This window comes from Pelophylax lessonae (assembly GCF_965119305.1).
Source record: "Pelophylax lessonae genome assembly, chromosome: 8".
Lineage (NCBI taxonomy): Eukaryota > Metazoa > Chordata > Amphibia > Anura > Ranidae > Pelophylax > Pelophylax lessonae.
Window position 1 is genome coordinate 236,135,891 of NC_138775.1, and position 20,630 is coordinate 236,156,520.

The 20,630-nt window shown below is 42.5% G+C and overlaps 1 protein-coding gene across 5 annotated transcripts in view; it reads left to right on the forward strand.

Annotated features, from left to right (window-relative positions):
- Nucleotides 1-20,630, forward strand: part of RABGAP1L (RAB GTPase activating protein 1 like) — a 588,371-nt gene that overhangs the window by 508,704 nt on the left and 59,037 nt on the right. The window contains exon 1 of one of the 5 annotated variants that reach the window (XM_082265884.1): nt 3,156-4,896. The exons of 3 other annotated variants lie outside the window; for them this stretch is intronic. In XM_082265884.1, the coding sequence (XP_082122010.1) occupies nt 4,786-4,896 (111 nt within the window). In that variant the 5' untranslated portion in view covers nt 3,156-4,785. Of the gene's footprint in view, nt 1-3,155; nt 4,897-20,630 lie in introns of those variants that run through there. One more of the 5 variants, XM_082265883.1, reaches the window with a different exon arrangement.

Consider the following 20,630-nt stretch of genomic DNA (forward strand, 5'->3'; position numbering starts at 1 on the left):
GGATTGCCTAGGCCCTGTTATGAGGGAGGGTCCGCGCTTGAAAAATCTAGAGAGAATCCCTTTTACAGTTTCGGAATTTGGCCTTGCTCTCGTTCCATGGCAGACTTTATGTGAAGGGCAACTTGAGGCATCGCTCTGCTGAGGACTGTGGTTGTCCAAGAGTGGAGTGTGGCAGTGTGGAGGAGACGATGGACCATTTCTTGCTTCAGTGCCCCTTCAGTATAGAAGTCTATAAGCGGGTGGGTGGGGCTCTGGGTATCCCTTTCCTTTCCCACTTTAGTTATGCAGGGTGGTTGTACGGGTCTTTTGAGTCTCATCCGGATTTTGAGACACTTTTTTAGTTCGCTTAGTAGTCCGTTACTTCATGTGGAATGCATGGTGTCAGGTTTCCACTCGGAAAAAAGTCCTTCTTGCCGAGGTGGTGGTGCAACACATTCTGGGTGAGGTTGGGAAGATTCAGGGTCTTGAGAAGAACAGGTGGCGGTTGGGAGCCTGGACAAAGGTGTGGAGGAATATTAGGTCCCCGTAGCTGCTGTCTGTCAGTCTCTGGGTGTGCGGCTTTTCTTTCTGTCCTTTCACGTCCCCTAAATTTTTAAAAAATCAGATTTTTGGAAAAAGGCTGCATGCATTGGATAACTGTGTAATCGTTTCTTAGCCTGAGGGTGTGTTTTGGGTGGAGGTTAGGGCTTTGTTGTGCATAATAATAATAACCTATATCTTTGTTTGTATATTTGGTTCTGTTTGTTTTCTGGCTTAAGTTAGCTACTTTTTGTTTGTTTATACAGTATCTCACAAAATTGAGCACACCCCTCACATTTTTGTAAATATTTTATTATACCTTTTCATGTGACAACACTGACGAAATTACATTTTGCTACAATGTAAAGTAGTGAGTGTACAGCTTGTATAAAGGTCCTTTCACACAGGCTTTACGCCCGGCAGACTAGATTTTGCTCAGCGGGGATTGATCCGCCCATCTCAGCTGAGCAGGCAGATGACAGCTCCGTCTCCGCTTACTTTACAGAGATGGAGCTGTCAGATCCCTGCTCTCCTCTATGGGAGATCGGATGAAAACTGACCGCCTATCCGTTTTCATCCGATCCGATTCTCCAGCAGCGGGTGTCAGTGGAGATGTCACCACTGACATCTGCTGCTCCATAGAGGTGCATGGAGCATCTGATCAGGTCCCCCATGAAAAAACTGACAGGGGGACCTGATCAGAAAGCCCGTGTGAAAGGGGTCGAACAGTATAAATTTGCAGTCCTCTCAAAATAACTCAATGCACAGCCATTAATGTCTAAACTGCTGGGAATGAAAGCGAGTACACCCTTGAGTGAACATGTCTAAATTGGGCCGAATTAGCCATTTTACCTCCCCGGTGTCATGTAGCTCCTTAGTGTTACAAGGTTTCAGGTGTCAATGAGGAGCAGGTTTGTTAAATTTGATATCGCTCTCACTCTCTCATACTGGGCACTGGAAGTTCAACATGGCACCTCATGGCGAAGAACTCTCTGAGGATCTGAAAAAAAGAATTGTTGCTCTACATAAAAATGGCCCAGGCTATAAGAAGATTGCCAAGACCCTGAAACTGAGCTGCAGCATGGTAGCCAAGACCATACAGTGGTTAAACAGGACAGGTTCCACTCAGAACAGGTCTTGGCATGCTTGACCAAAGAGATTGAATTCCTGTGCTCAGCGTCGTATCCATAGGTTGTCTTTGGGAAATAGATGTATGAGTGCTGCCAGCATTGCTGCAGAGGTTGAAGGGGTGGGGGTTCAGCCTGTCAGTGCTCAGACCATACACTGCACATTGCATCAAATTGGTCTGCATGGCTGTCGTCCCAGAAGGAAGCCTCTTCTAAAGACGATGCACAAGAAAGCCTGCAAAAAGTTTGCTGAAGACAAGCAGACTAAGCACATGAATTACTGGAACCATGTCTTGTGGTCTGACGAGACCAAGATAAACTTATTTGGTTCAGATGGTGTCAAGTGTGTGTGGCGGCAGCCAGGTGAAGAGTACAAAGACAAGTGTGTCTTGCCTACAGTCAAGCATTGTGGTGGGAGTGTCATGGTCTGGCACTTGGGAAGCTACAGTTTATTGAGGGAACCATGAATGCCAACATGAACTGTGACATACTGAAGCAGAACATGATCCCCTCCTTTCGGAGACTGGGTTGCAGGGCAGGATTCCAACATACCAACCTCAAACACACCTCTAATACGACCACTACCTTGCTAAAGAAGACCAGACCTAAACCCTATTGAGCATCTGTGGGGCATCCTCAAATAGAAGGTGGATGAGCACAGGTTCTCTAACATCCACCAGCTCCATGATGTCGTCATGGAGGAGTGGAAGAGAACTCCAGTGGCAACCTGTGAAGCTCTGGTGAACTCCATGCCCAAGAGGGTTAAGGCAGTGCTGGAAAATAATGGTGGCCACACAAAATATTGACACTTTGGGCCCAATTTGGACATTTCCACTTAGGGGTGTACTCACTTTTGGTGCCTGCGGTTTAGACATTAATGGTTGTGTGTTGTTAAGTTATTTTGAGGGGAAAGCAAATTTACACTGTTATACAAGCTGTAAACTCACTACTTTACATTGTAGCAAAGTGTAATTTCTTCAGTGTTGTCACATGAAAAGATATAATAAAATATTTACAAAAATGTGAGGGGTGTACTCACTTTTGTGAGATACTGTATATCATGTATTTATTCTGTATATATGTAAATGTTTTTATTATGTTGTGTGTTTGTAAGATTTTTAATAAACAAAAATGTACATCCTCATGTCTTGACCATTGGTAATGGTAGCAAAAGACACAACAATCTGCATCGGAGGGAGTTAGAACAGGGAGCTCCAATAACGAGATCTCACTTATGTTGAACCTCATAGATAGAACAACATACCAGCTGGTAATTTAGCTCAATAATATCCACCTGTCATTGAAATATCAGTTTTGGGTGGACTGACTGACTCTTTAAATACTCATAATGAATAGCTTGCAAAGCTAGAATTCACATTTTCCTTTTGTCTTGGTAAGCAGAACTGCAGCAATGACATGCCCCCTTTCCTCCCTTCTCTCTCTGCCTCGTGAGCTGTGACTTTAAGGAAATGGTGATCAGTATCTCATCATCTTCCCTCCCCCTCCCCCAGCCCCGCTTGCAGAATGCCATTTTTTTCAAACGTTAAATGAGCAGGATGCTTGTAATATTTTGTGGCTGGTCCTTCTTGGCTTGTTAGGATGGTGTCCCTAGCTGGTGGGTAGCCAGTAAGATCATGGAGGCAGCAGCAGCTTCTGCAACAGGTGTCCTCTTCCCCTCTGTGCATCCTCTGAATCCACCCAGTCTCTGCGTCTCTGGCTGGTGCTGGGATCATCGGTGACAGCATATTTCACATTTTACTAGCCCTTGTTACGTATGACACAGCGGAACGTCTGGTGGGAGGGAGCAGCCTCTCCCAATGAGCTAAGGACAGCAGACAGGTGCTTTTTCTGCTTTCTTATATCCTGCTCTTGTACCAGAGAGCTCCACCTGAGCTTTCTCTCTTTTGCACAATAACCAGATCGATCACCTGCCAAGCCCAAGGAGAAGGGGGCAGCAGCTGTGACTGCAACCTGGCTTTAGAGAGTTAACGTCTGTAATCTCCTGGATGTCATCAAATATTTCACGTTTAGCCTGTTAAACGCCTCTGTATTACCAGGATGGCAGCCGAATGTCTCTCCGTCCTCCTCCTGCCATGGAGACTGCCTGCTACACTGCTATGCTCTGCACTCCCTTTGCTGCTGTTTTAGCAGCCTATTGAGATGCAAACCACCGACATGTCACTGTGCAAATATTGGACCTGTGTTCCAGGAAGAAAAGACTGAAGAAACAGGAGAGGATGGACGTGCAGGGAAAGTGAAAATGTCATCCTGTTTTGTGCAATTTTTATTTTTGTTTCAATCGGGATCACCTCTTTATAGGCTATTATATTATTCATGACATTTGAACCAGATTTTGTTGAAGAAACCTTATCTCTTCTCATTTTTTATTTGTAAAGCCGTCTGTACTATATTGCTGCAACAAACTGATTTTTGGTTAGATCTCCTCCAAACTTGCAACAGTTATGAAGGACTGAGTCAGTTATTTGTCCTTTGTTATAGATCGTACAGATAATGTTCCTCTTCTAACATGTGTCACATTACCAGTTTTTACTGAGATACTAATGCTATCTTAGCAATTTTTTTTTAATCGAGATCAAGGCTGTCTTCCCCAGTTATTGCCATGCTTTCCTTAGAAGAATCCTGTTTTACAAAGAACCAGCTGATGTAGCAATCCCTGGCATTTTTGGAATAGTTTATAAGTTCACTCCTTCACTTACACTCCAGAACGCTCTGACGATTCATGCTAAATAATTTGTGTTGTGCCTGATGACAGCCTCACTCATTCAACCTGTCACCGGAAAGCCACAGTGAACCTACTTCCACATGGAGACCACTGAACTTAAAACTGAAAGCTGAAGTGGAGTTGTAATGCCCATAAGCAGGTGACATGCAAATGACAATGGGCTTTTGAAAGCAGTGAAAAGAAATACTCAAAGGATAATAAAATAGAAAAACAGGTAACCCAAGCTCCTCCCAGAAACCCACCTGCAAGCCTACACCAGTGAAACTAAACTTACTGAAAGTTCTGCATTGTTTGGGTCCTCCTCCTCATGGAGGATTTATAAGGGGTTTCTCCAATCTGACCCCTCATTGACTGTTTTTATTAGTGACGTAGCAGTTCACAGCAATACCTGCAAAGATGATGGAAGAAATCTCTATTTCAATGGCCTATGATGCCCACCTCTTCAACCAGCTCTCAGATGAGGACATCCTGGCAAAGCTGGTTGAGATCAGCAAGCCTAAACCTGTGGTAAGTAGGGCATGCATGGGGGTATGTTATTATACTGAGTGTTGGTAGAAACATATGGACTTCATTCTATAAAGAGTTCTTATGCAAACATATAGATACATATGTAACCCATAATCTGAATTCATTATGGACTGAGTTGACTTGAGCAGAGGGGATTGTGGTTTGTTGCCAAGGGTTGTTTACTTCAATATTAACACATAAGAACTCTTCATAAAGCTTAATGGGGCTAATTCAGTAAGCCAGTATAAGGAGCAATAATGAGTAAAGTACTCAACCACAGTAACCAATCCAGAGTATGAGTAAAGTACTCAACCAGAGCAGCCAATCCATTACTCATCCAGAGCAACCAATTATGCCTTATGCCTCATACACACGCAACGATTATCGGCCAACCGATCAGTCGACTTTTGTCCAGTGTTGTTGTGTTGGTTGAAATGTGCTCTAGACTGCACATGAATTTTCTCGGCCAACAAAAACCAACTTCAGAAGTGATGTCATGTGCTGGTTTACTTTCCGTGTGTTTTTTCTTCTCTGAGCATGCCCAGTCTTGCTCATCAGATTTTTATCTGCCAAAATCTGTACCGACTGACAGAAAATTGGCCGTTCTGTTGACGGCCAACAAAAATTTTATAGTCTGCACATCAGATTTTGTTCGGCCGAAAAGTCGGAGTTGGTTGTCGAAAGCATCATACTAACAAGCGAAAATCGGCCGATCGGACGTTGGCCGAAAATTCACGGCCAACTATCGATGCGTGTGTACGAGGCATTAGTTTAATTTGAGCTCTAAAAATTAAAATACAATTTTTATAGGGTATTACAATTTTAACAATTATGTTTTGTCTAGAAATACTGATATGATCATGGGCATGACCTTATCTGGTTTTCGGATCAGGGAATGATCATTTACCTGTGGTATACACACATGTGGTAAAGACACCTTCAGGCTGACCAAGTCTCAGAAATACAATGGATTGTTTGGGATGGAATTTTCCAAATGATCACTGTAGTTTACTTGAAATAAGGGTGGCACTCGGGATTTCTCCACATGGCATAAACCTGGATGCTTGAATTGTCCAATTGCACGTGTTCATGTCATATCTTGCATTATAAAGTTTTATGTCTTTTCACTACCTTTATGATTTGATCCTATTTTTTATTATTATATATCTTTATTAGAAAACATAATGTTTCAAAAATCAGGCTATGGTGCCTTGTTCATCATAATGTTACTCTTTGCTTTAATGAATGAATCCACATTTGTGGATATATGTAGTTTAATACTTTATTTCATTGATGGCCTTTAAAGTTAGATGCTGCATAGGTGATATGCACGTACACGTTTTTCCTAAAAACATATGTTTGTGGCTCTATCAGTAAGCAATCAACTGCTTTAGTCTACTTAAATATTTGACAAAGTTGTTATAATGCAACAGAACAAACAGTGTGTCTGTTCCATGACATTGTTTGTTTAGCCATGATGTAGTCTATGGTGACGTCAGCTGGATACCAGTGCAGCATCTTTATCCCAAAGGTGGTTTGCTGCTGAGAGATGCAGGATATAAATACTAATTTCTTTAGCAGGACCTTCTATGTTGTGCAGATGTCCTATGAATTGTCTCATGAAATTGGTATTTCTTGAAACAGATTCTCAGTATGGTGTATTAATATAAAACATGGCTAGTGTTTTCAGTTATTAAGGTGGGTGTCTGGGCTCTATAGGCATTTCCCTGGCTGCCCTTGATTTTATGCAGTTACTAAGGACTTGTCTAAACTTAACTGTAGTTGCCATAGTAACAGGAGGAGGATCAAGCTTCCATGCTGAGTATTGCTGCTGATCACACTATATAGTGAAAGCCTTATAGTAAAAATCAGAACACAAACTTGTATCTAATAAATGATACAACATACAATTTTCCAACTTTAAATGTTTGCATTGTAAAATCTGAATATCCCTTGTGTGTTATCGGGGCTGAATAGATGGAGAGTCAAAGAGATCATGCACCCACTGGGACAGGGGACCCTTAAGCCCCGTACACACGTACCGATGGTCGGCATACAAATGTTCGTCTTTTCTCCCCGGGATGTCGGTGTCTGTTGAAAAGTGCAAAGACAGCACAAGGACAGCACAAGAATTTTGTCTGCAGACTTCAGCTGACTTCAGAAGTGATGTCATGTAATGGTTAACTTTCCCTGTGTTTTTAATTTTCTGAGCATGCCCAGTCTTGCAAATCTGCGGTCTGTCGGCCGAATTCTGTACTGACAGGCGAACAATCGTCCGTTCTGGTGTCCGCAGACAAAAATTTTCATGTTTGCAAGAAAGACTTTTGTCCGCGGATTGTGCGCAGACATCTGTCGGAGGCACCATACTAAAGGCCCGTACACACGTACCGATCGTCGGCATACAAACGTCGGCGGACGAAAGATCTGCCGATTGTACGCGTGTTAGTATGGTGCCTCCGACAGATGTCTGCGCACAATCCGCGGACAAAAGTCTTTCTTGCAAACATGAAAATTTTTGTCTGCGGACACCAGAACGGACGATTGTTCGCCTGTCAGTACAGAATTCGGCCGACAGACCGCAGATTTGCAAGACTGGGCATGCTCAGAAAATTAAAAACACAGGGAAAGTTAACCATTACATGACATCACTTCTGCAGTCAGCTGAAGTCTGCAGACAAAATTCTTGTGCTGTCCTTGTGCTGTCTTTGCACTTTTCAACAGACACCGACATCCCGGGGAGAAAAGACGAACATTTGTATGCCGACCATCGGTACGTGTGTACGGGGCTTAACACGCGTACAATCGGCAGATCTTTCGTCCGCCGACGTTTGTATGCCGACCATCGGTACGTGTGTACGGGCCTTTAGGCCTCATTCAGTTGGGTATATGGACTGCTGCATTCACGGTTGCTAGACACTGCTTCTGAACATGGTAGCATCCTATGCTCTGGCCGCATACAGACTGGATGATTGGCTGCAGCCAGTTTGTATGCGGCCAGAAACACTGTCCCTGGATGCAAACTGTCTGCATCCAGGTCCAGTTGCACATTTGAATTTTTGTGTAAGACACCAGTCTTTGATTGGTACAGGGTGAGCATCTGGCAGCAGTTGTTTCTCCACACTGTGTGCATGCAGCTAGTTTCTCTGCCAGCAACCATCTATAATTCTCTCCACTAGATATCGGTAGCTGCCTATATGAATGAAGCCTTGGTTGGGTCACATAGTATCAGTTAAGGAGGAGAGGTTTAAGCCCCTGTTCACATTAGAGCATTTTGACAGGTCAAATCACGACAAGACGCACCCTTTTGCCAGCGATGGCTGTGTTCAAATCGATGCGACGCTGACATTTTGGTGCCGTATCGATTTGAAAAAGTAGTTTCTGCACTACTTTTGGCGATTTAGGGTGCGACTTGAATAGACATTTGTGCATGAAGCCGCACAGATGTCTTTCAAGTCGCACTGGAGATATGACTTTGAAATTGTGCAATTTTAGATGAAGTTGCATGATTTCAAAGCTGCAGTCAATGTGAATTGGGGCTAAAACACCTTGGGGTTGATTTACTAAAACTGGAGAGTGCAAACTCTGGCAAAGCTTTGCATAGAAATCAGCCTTCAGGTTTTTTGGCAAAGAAATTGAAAAAGCTGAAGTAAGAAGCTGATTGGCTATCGTGCACAGCTGCACCAGATTTTGCACTATCCAGTGTTTGTTAATCAAACCCTTTCTGTCTCACATCCTTAGTTACCAAGAAAAATAGTTTTTCATAGTAACTGGTTGAACTAAATGTACTTGTGTCTTTTTTTGACCAGACTGACTATGTAAGGCCCCTTTCAGACACTCCCCTGATCCCCACTGAGCAGGCGGATGACAGGTCCTGTGCTCAACAGACACAGTCCCACCGCTATCCTCTATGGCAGTGATGGTGAACCTTGGCACCCCAGATGTTTTGGAACTACATTTCCCATGATGCTCAACTACACTGCAGAGAGCAATGAGCATCATGGGAAATGTAGTTCCAAAACATCTTGGGTGCCAAGGTTCGCCATCACTGCTCTATGGGGAAATCCGGTAAAAATGAACCGCCTGTCTGTTTTCATCCGATCCGCCAGACAGGTGAAAAATAGGACCACCATCCATCTGGATTTTGCAGACAGGATCAGATCAGGTAGCAGTGGATGTCAGCAGACAGGCGTCCACTGACATCCACCGCTCCATAGGGGAGATGGAAAGGTCCAATCAGGTCTGCCTGAAAAGCTGACCGGTGGACCTGACCGGACATCCAGTGTGAAAGGGCCTTAACTATGTAATGTCAAGATTCTCTCGAAAAAATGTATTTTAATTCTTATCCCTGACTTCTAAATCGTATCTACCACCTCTTATTCAGCTTGCATGCTGATATGATGGCAGTAGTGTACACTAACCAATCAGAAGTCAGCATTTTAAATTAGAAGAAAACCAGTAGCTTTGCTCAGACGATTCACTCTGAAGTCACGAGTCATATTAGACTGAGAATAGCCTGTGGATACAGTAGGCAGACTAAAACAGATTTTGACTGGTAGCTACATACATTTTGTAGGCAGAAATAATTTTGTACAAAGTAAAGTAATCCATAACATTCAATAGGTTAACACGCTATGCTCAACAACTTTGTTCAATAATTTTGTTTGTTGCACAGCGTTACAGAAGAAATACATACTCACTCTGCTTATTTTTTAAGAAGACCCCATTATAATACTGTCTGTAGCATAAATGGACAGGAACAATGCATTACAGGATATGTGCAGATGTCTCATGCCTGTCAATCCCAGTAAAATATCTGCCTGTCCATTGTCAGAAGCAATTTCTGTCCACATTTTCAGTTCAGTTCATTTACTGCATAGATACTGTTGGCTTCGTGCCTCATTACTCTGGAGTCTGTGGGGCAAACCTTTATAGTATTTTCTGTGGGAGACCTCTGTTTAATCAATCAGATGGATCTCTTACACCCACCTAGAAACACCACATTCCACCAGGAATGACAATTAGCTAATGAAGCTCTGTTAGCATGCTTCCTCACCTAGCTTGTTTGACCTGATCACTGTATTCTGTATACATATACTGAGACAGCCATGTGTATATACACCATACTGAGAACAAGACAATATAATGAACATCTACCACTCTATCAGTCATATACAAATAGTCCTGACCACTTATGTGGAGCTATAAGTAGAGGCCAAAAATGTTTTTGAAGTTTCTTGTGTTCCATGATTTGCTTCTACCATGCTAGATAAAATTTTACAAAAACCTTAAACTTGTTTACTCAAGTTCTTACCATAAAATTGGCTTTCTTTTACTCTTTGAGGGTCTGATCACTAAAGTGATCCATTGCGGTGTGTTAATTCATGCACATTTAACGTGCATTGCACTAAAGCAGTCTATTAATTAGGAATGGACTTCCAATGTACAATAGAGGAAAAAAACATGTGCAACCTTTCAAAACGGAACACATAGTATGCATGTAGTGGTGTGCTCCTAATTAATGGCACTTCAGTGCACTGCACATAGAGCATTGGCATGCATTGTGGCGACACATGTTAACGCACACATTTTAGTGCTTATTACCACAACACAAGTGTAAATGGGTCCTACAAAATATTGCACATGGGTGAAAGAGATTTTCATGATAAATCTTCCCACAGTTAAAAGCACTTCAATTGACGGTTTACATTGGGGGCCCATTGACACTTATGCATTGCAGTAATTTGCACCTTAACATCGGTTGCTACAGTGTGTGGCAATGCATCTGCTCTATGTGTGGTATATTGTGGTGCCATTTATTGTGAATAGCACCCCTATGCAGTGTAAAGTAGAGTGCAAAGCACAATGTCCTTCAGTCTGCCACAACACACACAGAGGTTGATTTAGACCCCGTTCACACTGGGGCGACCTGTCAGGCGACCTGGTCGCCTGACAAGTCGCCGTGGGTCGCCTGCCATAGAGCAGCACAGGACCCGTTCTAATAGGAGTGACACAAGTCGCTCCGACTTAGAAAAAGGGTCCGGAGCTTCTTTGGGGCGACCTGAAGCGACCTGCATTGACTTCAATGATATGAAGTCCGTGCCGGCCGCTCCGAGGTCGCGGTGCGAGCTGCGCACCGCGACTTCACAGGTCGCCCGGCAAAGTCGGGTCGCCCCAGTGTGAACGGGGTCTTACTGGAGCACTCAGAATCTGGTGCAGCTGTGCAAGGCAGCCAGTTTCTAACCTCAGCTTGTTTAATTTAAGCTTTGGCAATACAACCTGGATGCTGATTGGTTTCTATGCAGAAGTGAGCCTGACTTTGCATTTTCCAACTTTAATAAATAAACCCCATACTGTACATTGTGGCGTGCTATGTTTTGAAAAAAACGGTTCAAGCACTTTTTTTCAACTATTGTGGCATTTTCATAGCCCATTCATAATGGAAAGCATCCTTAACGCAACACATGTGAACGTGCAAAAAAATGCACAAGCATTAACCTACCGCAATGGATCACTTTAGTGTGAATAGGCCCTAAGCCTTTTAATATAAATGTTATGTGGTATACTGGCAATTAGTGTAACAACACCCCATAACGTGTAGATATCCCACACTGAGAAGAACCAAATGGCAAAAACTTTCCACAAAGTTTGCACAACTAGGGAAAGAAAGTCCTTTCGGACACAAGTCGATTGGTTTCTTCAAATTAAATTTCTCGTGAAGAGTGAATGTGTCCAAAACACTTGTATCTTCACCCAAGGACAGGGTGGGTGAAGATACAAGTGTTTTGGACACATTCACTCTTCACGGGAAATTTAATTTGAAGAAACCAATGGACTTGTGTCCGAAATGACATTCTTTCCCTATTTGTGCAAACTTTGTGGAAAGTTTTTTGCCATTTGTTTCTTCTGAGTGTGGGATATCTACACTTTATGGGGTGTTACACTAATTGTCACCAAACACAGCTTTGTGATTGTAGTTTTTTCTTTGGTGGATTTAAGTTATTTACACCTTGCTATTTCTTATATAGCATTCTCTTTTTTTGTCACTTGCCCAATTTCTGGAGAGCGTGCTTATTTTATTCCCATTTATTGAATTCTCTAGTTCTAAGAGTTTAAGTGCTGCCTCCCCAACACACAGGTTAGCGCACTCATAATATACACTATGTGGTATACTGCCTATTTTAGAACTAGCACCACTTCCAGGAGGTAGGTAATGGCATCCTCCAGCACTAAACAAAGACCTCGGACACTCCAGATAACTTAGGGTGGCAGTATATGACCAGACAAATAATAGAGAGAAATTACCACCAAGCAATATGATTACCGCAACACAATAGTGTAAATTCAGCCTTAATAATTTGCCCAGTGCAAGATTTGAAAAAAATAATTTCTCATTGGTTTCCATGGGTTGTCTCTGCTTTCCAGCCCACTATTGTTCACCATCTTACTAGTATGCAAAAATCTTTTCAAACCTTAGAGTGGTCTTTGAAGTGATGTCTTTTTATATGTTACACTTCTAGCCATACCTGTATTACCTCCCCTCCAGGATTGTTATTTTTTTGCAGTTCAGAATAATCCTCTCTGCTTGACCCGAAACTCTCGCTTGTTGCTCCTGAAAGTGCATGCAAATGACCCCATACAAGGGATGGGAATCTAGTGGGTGCGGTCTAATTTCCCTAGTCATTGTGGTCATCCACACCTGTAATGATGCTGGGAAACAATTGTGGATCCCTGGCTTAACAAGTGATAAAAAGAATAAAATGTTATCTCATGCAGGGTCAGTAGGGAAAGGCACAATCACATTTAGACAGATCTGTTATGTTAACCCCTGTCCCTCTTCCCATCAACCAGCTAAGCTGTGGGGATTCCATGCAAGGGACACCGGGGATTGTGGCGGTTCACTCCGACTGGCCTTCTAAAGCTGCCTCTATCAGCGTCGAGATGTTGGACACTGTATTGACATGGGTAAGTTCTCCCAAATTCTATGGGCCCCTGCGGTTCTGCTGAAGAAGTATGTTGGATAACTAGGTCTATTAACCAATGGAATTATCCAAGTTTAATCCGAGTATTCGTGTACTATCGCATCCAATTCTTTATCTGTCGAAGTGCATCATTTAGTTAAAACTTGGCTAAAATATTCCATACTTTTCATCTGTATCTAACGTCCTTTGGATTCTTCTTGTTATTTTTTTCCTGCACTTTTTTATTTTTTTAAACAATGCTTTTTCTTTCTGTGTCATTCTGGCCCCTTCCTATCGTCTCCAACTGGGCTAGTTGGCATGAGTGATCAGTACACTGGTAAACCCTGTGTATTAAGAAAGGAAAATGGTTCTGTGAATTACATGAATCTGGTCATACATTGGCCTTAAGAGACATACATGCAGGGAATCCTTAGTGGGGTCAGTTGGACAAATTAGAAAACCTGTTCTGGGATTTACTCCAAAATCTCCAAAATGTGTAGTTCTAGGCACGAGCATGCTTGTATTTTATACCACAATTTTTTGTTAAAATTTTTCATTGACAAGATTCCATGTGCATGACCAGTAGAGATGGGCTCGGGTGTGTTCGAGTTCCCATGTGCCTGATCCCGCCAGGAAGCCGAAACTGCACACCACTAATCACCGGCACTGAGACATTTCCTGGTCCACAACTGCAAAGATCGGGAAATGTCTCTGTGCCTGTGATCAGTGGTGTGCAGTGTCGGCCTCCTGGGGGGATCGGGCATGTTGGAACTTGAACACCCCTGAGCCCATCTCTAATGACCAGTCACCACTAAACATCTATTTGAGCTTACCTCAGCAGTCCTTGGGTGGGTTGCTAGACAGATTACCTGATAAACAGATGACCGCTAGTGGGAGCGTTAACAGATCTGTTAAGCTGGCCTTAGATGTTGCGATTTTCTTTCCTGCAACCACGGGTTGCAGGAAAGAAATTTGCTTGATTTCCCCCATCAATGCAGTCAGTGTTGATGGGGGGGCTCCCATGGCGCTATTGTGTTCTCCCGGTGGGGGCTCCCATGGCGCTATTGTGTTCTCCCGATGGAGGAGCCGCCCCTGCCAGGAGAACAGGGATTATTGCTGATGGCTACCACCAGCAATAATTGCATGAAAAACCTGACAGTCTGGTTGTACCCAAGTTGATTGAATGATCAATAACGAGCAGGGCCCTCTGATTCCTCCTGTATTAAATTGTATTGTAACTGTACTGTCTGCCCTCGTGTAAAGCGCTGCACAAACAGTTGCCATTATATAAATCCTGTATAATAATAATAGCATGGGTACAATCAGCCTACCCATATATGGTTTGAATCTCTGCCGGTCCCTGCTAAACCGGCCGAGATTCGAACCGTCTATGGCCAGCTTAAGATGCATGGTGCAACAATCGAAATGGGGGCTAACAGTATTCCAGTAATATGAAATTAGCATCAAAAATCATTTCAGGGCTTGGCCACATCAGCAGCTGCTGTTATGTGCCATGATGGAAACATTGCCAGTATATCATAAATTATGTTTTGCACTGTTTTTAACTTCTTTTTTTTTTCAAATTAACTGAGATGTCACAAAGTGGCATTAATTAATTTGTATTTACTTTAGTGGGTTGCAATAAATGGGTTGCGATAAAGTGTACAATGTGTAAATACAAATAAATTGCCTCACCAATTGTTATCTATGGGCAAGACTGCCCAGCACATCCTATTGCATATGTTGTGAAAAGCCCCCCAGTGTTACAGTAAACTGAAAATGTCTATTTGATAGCAGTACACTCTGGTTTGCTCAACATTTTAAGCAGGAGTAAAAAGATTACCATTGTTGGCTGAGGGTTAATTTTGCTCTACAGGATTACATGACGGGATGTGGTTTGTGTGTAGGAAGCATCCCCCCCCCCCCCCCCCACAATACTTCAACATATCAAATGTTTATTTTTGATAAACCCCTGACACCTTTTTTTATATAGATCATGTGACTCTACTACTGTCTGTAAACCAGCTTGTCATTTGTTTTATTTCTTGATGTAGTTATCTTATAGCCCCTGTTCTATCCTATATTGCCTTTTAGATCATTTCCCTCAATATATTTGTGTTGGGATAAAACTCTTCCCTTGCTTACTGCAGTCTCGGAACGCTCTCTTGTAACTGTCTTGTAGGTTACAATTCCCACGGGACGGCCCCCAGTTTGCTCTGCATTTATTAGCAGAGGTGTGGGAGGAGATTAGTCTACATAGTAGTAGTTGGAGCCTTCATGTGGTATTGTTTGTATGTCTGAAACAATATGAGGAAATATTGTTGTCTCAGTGAATGCAGGAAACCTGCCTTACGTCAAACAGAACAGCCTTTCTGAAAGGGAAAATAAAATCTCACAACTAAATCTGTAGCATCTGACTTTGCTACACATGACCGGATACTTGCAGTAATCTGAAAATATTATCTGAGCTCTCTCTGTAACGTACTCGGAGTACAATATTAGTCTGCTTGCCCATAAAATTGTCAAACCAGGTTTTAATGGCCATTTCTATAAATTGAGGAAACAAAGATGCGTAAGCTTGGCTGTTAAAAGTATAAAAAGAAAAAATGGTCAGGTCTCTGCCTTTTAGAAAGAAAAAATAGTCGGGTTTTCGCATTAAGGCTCGGTTCACACTGGTGCAACATATGCTTTAACTTTTAGAGCACGTGTCACATGACGTGTATAAATTAATGGTTCCCTAATGCCTCGTTTCCACTGAGCGGAACTGTTCGGGTCGGTACAGTTTGGAAGGGTTAGAATGGTTCGGTCTATTCAGGTGAGCGTTTCCACTGCAAGTCGGGCCACCAGGGGCCATGCGGGGTTTACACCAAATGAGGTGTTTGTTTTGCTCTTTCATTTGACGTGAGCATTGAAGTTTTCCTGTCCGCCAATCAGTGGAAACTATCGTGTGACGCCAGTAGCTCCGCCCTAACCGTACCATTTCCTATGGCCCTACACCTGAAGCAGGACCAGGAATGGTGCGGTTTGGTTCGGTTGTATGGGCCACTTTCATAATGGAAACACTCAAATTAGCGTACCGTACCGAACCGATCCGCTCAGTGGAAACGAGGCATAAGAGAGCCATTTTAACTGGTCCGACCTTGAAAAAGGTTCCTGCACTACTTTGGTCAGACTTTGATATGACATTAATGCCATAGAGTGTAAAAAGTCACAGTAAGTTAGATCAAAGTTGGACTGAAGTTTCAGGGCAAAGTCTGATCAGAAGTCGTATTACTTTGTAAAAAGTGTCAAACTTGAATAAAAGTTTTCAAGCTACTGTTCCAAAAAAAGACTTTATAAGCACCAACTTTTGAACTGGTGAACACCTATATAAAGAAAATCTTATATCAGAAACATATATTTTTGGGCATTTCTATACCATCTACCTGTATATAGTTCTGGAGTGAGTAAACCAGCAAATTGTATATCAAACAGATCCTCCACACACACACAAATGGTCTCAAGGGAGACTATAGATAAATATAATTCCACACACACAACCCTTAGGGCTCTTTCACACGGTACGCCTCCGTAGGCGAATCTGTGCTGCTCAGCAGGGGATCGTAAACACAGATCCCCGCTGAGCAGGAAGGTGACGGCTCCCTCTCCGCTCTGTGTGCGGAGAGGGAAATGTCGGAGCCCCATGCATCTCTATGGGGGAATCGGATGAGAGCGGACCACCTGTCCGCTCTCATCTGATCCGATCCCCTGGACAGATGGAAAATAGGGTTTCCATACGTCCGGATTTCACGGACAGGATCGGATGCTGATGGCAGCGGGTGTCAACGGACATGTCTCCGCTGACATCCGCTGCCCCATGGGGATGCATGGAGGATCCGATCAGATCCGCCTAAAAAACTGACAGGTGGATCTGATCGGAGCGCTCGTGTGAAAGGGGCCTTATTTACCCAATTTCTATCATTATTGAATAAATGTCTATGGTGACTACATGTGGATTTGAACTAGTATGAAAATAATGCCCACACTGTTTCAGGTTCAGATTAAAAATCTGTCCATCAGTAGAAATCTTTGTTTGTATTATATGTATTGTACCTGTGTTCCTCCATAATATGTGTGAAGGGTCTATTTGATCCACGCACAGTTGGTGTATTTTTTCATGTCATATAGGCACAAACCATACAATCATTTTAAAATCTATATGCTGGTTTATTTACCCTGGAACTATATACAGTATCTCACTAAAGTGAGTTCAACGGGGAGGGAAAATGGCTAATTGGACCCAATTTGGACATTTTCACTTAGGGGTGTACTCACTTTTGTTGCCAGCGATTTAGACATTAATGGCTGTGTGTTGAGTTATTTTGAGGGGACAGCAAATTTACACTGTTATACAAGCTGTACACTCACTACTTTACATTGTAGCAAAGTGTCATTTCTTCAGTGTTGTCACATGAAAAGAAATAATAAAATATTTACAAAAATGTCAGGGGTGTACTCACTTTTGTGAGATACTGTATGTGTTCAAGTGCCCAAAAAATACATTTAGAATATGAGGATTTTCTTTATATAGGCATTTAACAGTTTGTACGCTGGTACCTAAAAGGTATTTTTTTTGTGTACTTTGCTGTATATTATTCATATTTGACATTGGTGTTAACAATGTTTTTTCTTATTTATTACTGTATTGCGAATTCAGGGCTCTGCAGAGATGTATTTTTTGTGGTTTTAAAATTGTAAGCTTTCTGGTAAATGCTTTTATAAGTATTGTCCTGGTGGCTTCAGAATGTTACAAATAATCTCCTTCACAAACGAGGTGTTTATAGGCGGAGACCTCTGAGTATTTTTTTTTTATATTTGGAAGATACACTGACATAAGTGAAATATTGATCTAGTTATCAGTTCATCACTTCATCGGGGATTGGAAGATGCTAAAGAAAGCAACATATATATTGGACTGATCAGCATGGCGTCATCCTGGTGAATTAATTTCTAAGTCGAAAAGCAACAAGGATCTGCTTCAAAATCCGGTTTAGGCAGCCTGCTTAACCAGCTTCTGGAGCAGATCCTTGTTAATTTTCATCTTAGAATTCACTCTTTAGTAAGACTCCATGTTTATCAGTCCTGTTTATATGTTGCAGTCTTTAGCATCTTTCAATCTCTATTTCTTTTGTCACTTAAAAGAATTATGCATTTGAATTGCTATTTAAAACTGTTTAAAAAATCTCCAAAAGCTTTCCCCTTTTCCTGCATTTAAAAGTTGAGTGGTATGTGAAGCTGGGTATACACGCTTCTATTTTCTTCCATTTAGATGGCGGGCTGAATGAAAAACCGATTCTTCCATCCACGTGTTCAACGTGGATGGAGGAATCCTCCTCTCTGTGCTATTGAATTCTGACTGATCAATTTCCGTCGAACAGGGAGGGCCACACACACACACACACACACACATCAAAATTTGGCCAGTCTTTGCTGAACCAGACAAAATTAATGTGTACCTACCTTTAGGCCTTGTACACACAACAAAAAACTGACCGCTCCGGTTGGAGCTGCTGTACTAATGATCTGACATCAGTACAGATATCGCCCCCACTGAGCTATTGTGTACTGACAGGGGAATGGCCAGGATTATCGTGCCATACATTCCGCTGCTAAAAGGAACAGGAGCTTCTTTTGAGCGACAGCATTGCACGTTGTGATTTGACTGCGATTGCAGTGCGATTTATCGCAGAATAATTGTGCTGCGTTTGGGGTGCCATTTGGAAGTAATGGAATCGCACAAGTGTCGCGCGATTTGCAGCGATTTTGAATCGCGGACAAAATCCTGGCTATTCCGCCACAGATTCTGATCGCTCAGGTGTGAACGGAGCCTGAATGAAAGCAGTTATATTATCAGGGCTGTCTTCTTCTGACTGACTTTGTGTGTGGACACAACAGCCAATTAGTAGTCTGTGAAAGTTGTTTTATGTTAATCAGATACTACAGATAGCGAAACTGTTTGGGTATCTCTTTGTTGTGGTGTAGGTACTTGCTTTCAGTATCCAAAGAAACAAATTTACAGACTAAACAAAATGTTTATTTAGAGTACACAGGAAGTTCTGGTCATTCCTGACCGGTTACTTGTTTTTTGCTATTTAGAATGTAATCATGTATGCAGTAATAGGTTTGACAAATACTAACTAGGCCTCTTGTTTTCTATGTACTTTTTGAAAGTACATAGCACAAAAGACATTGGGCCTCAGTGGTGTGCATCTAGTTTATTGGTGCCCCATGTTAGTTATTGAGTAGATCCAGAACTGTACTTCTAGTTAAACTGAGGATAGTACATTGAACGGTTAGCAGCATTGGGGAATCCTGGTAAGCTTTAGGGCTCTTTCACACTAGGAGTCCGCTGAGCAGGAGGATGACAGCTGTTCTCCGCTCTGTGTGTGGAGACACAGCTGTCCGGTCCCCATGCATCTCTATGGGGGAATCGGATGGGAACGGACCGTCTGAAAATAGGGTTTCCATCCGTCCAGATTTGACGGATCGGATGTCAGAACCTTTTGCCAAAAGGGACGCACTTTTGGACAATCCCAGAAAATATGAAGTAAGCCCGATTGAGTTCCACATCGCCAGCACAGTGGACTGGCAGGTCCTTTATAACAGATGCACAAATGTCCCGTTGCCCATGCCCTTTCTGTCTGTTGTCATACTTCATATAGAAAAAAAACCTAACCTTTTTATAGCTCGCTCTCTGCTGCGTTACCATGGGAACATTAAGAGAAACTAGAATTAAGTCCATAGTAGAATAAGGTGTATGATTACATATATATTTAACAAAACAATTGCATCTTCTCAAATAACTTTTAATTATGTGGTACATTAGCCTTTTTAGCTGTATGGATAATTGTTGAGCTGTAACACTCATTAGTTTTTGCTATTAATTATTAATGACACAATGGCTATATGTTAAAAGGATCTATTTAGGACGTGAGATATTGCAGTTGCTTTTAGCAACTGTACAGATATTTACTTATTATTTTAAAAATAAGTTATTCCTACAATTCTGTTCTAGGTGTTAATAAGACAGTTTGAATCACGTGCCTCTAAAGGCCCGTACACACGTAGCGATTGTCGGCCGTAAATATTCGGCCACCGACCGATTGGCCGATTTTCGGCTTGTTATATGATGCTTCCGACAACCGACTGCGAATTTTTGGCCGAACAGAATCTGGTGTGCAGGCTTTAAAATTTTTGTTGGCCAACACCAGAACGGCCGATTGTTCCTCAGTCAGTACAGAATTCGGCCGACAAACAGCAGATGAGCAAGACTGGGCATGCTCAGAGAAGAAAAAACACACGGAAAGTTAACCATCACATGATATCACTTCTGCAGTCGGCTGTTGTTGGCCGACAAAATTCGTGTGCAGTCTTTAGCACTTTTCAACCGGCAGGACAGCACCGGACAAAAGACGGCCGATCGTTTGGCCGACATTCGGTACGTGTGTACGGGGCTTTAGGCTGGCCATGCACTGTGCAAATTTCTTTCCTGCAGCTACGGGTTGCAGGAAAGACATTTGCACAATTCCCCCATCAACATAGACAGCATTGACAAGGGGATTCAGGAATTGTCTTCTCCCAGCGGGGTCATGCAGGAGAAGCCATCCCCGCCAGGAGAAGACTGTGATTATCGCTATTGGCTATAGCAGCTACTAGTGATAATCTCAAGAGAATCCAGCAGGCTGATTGTACCCAAGTTGATCAATCGATTACCTTGATACATACAGCCTGCCCATT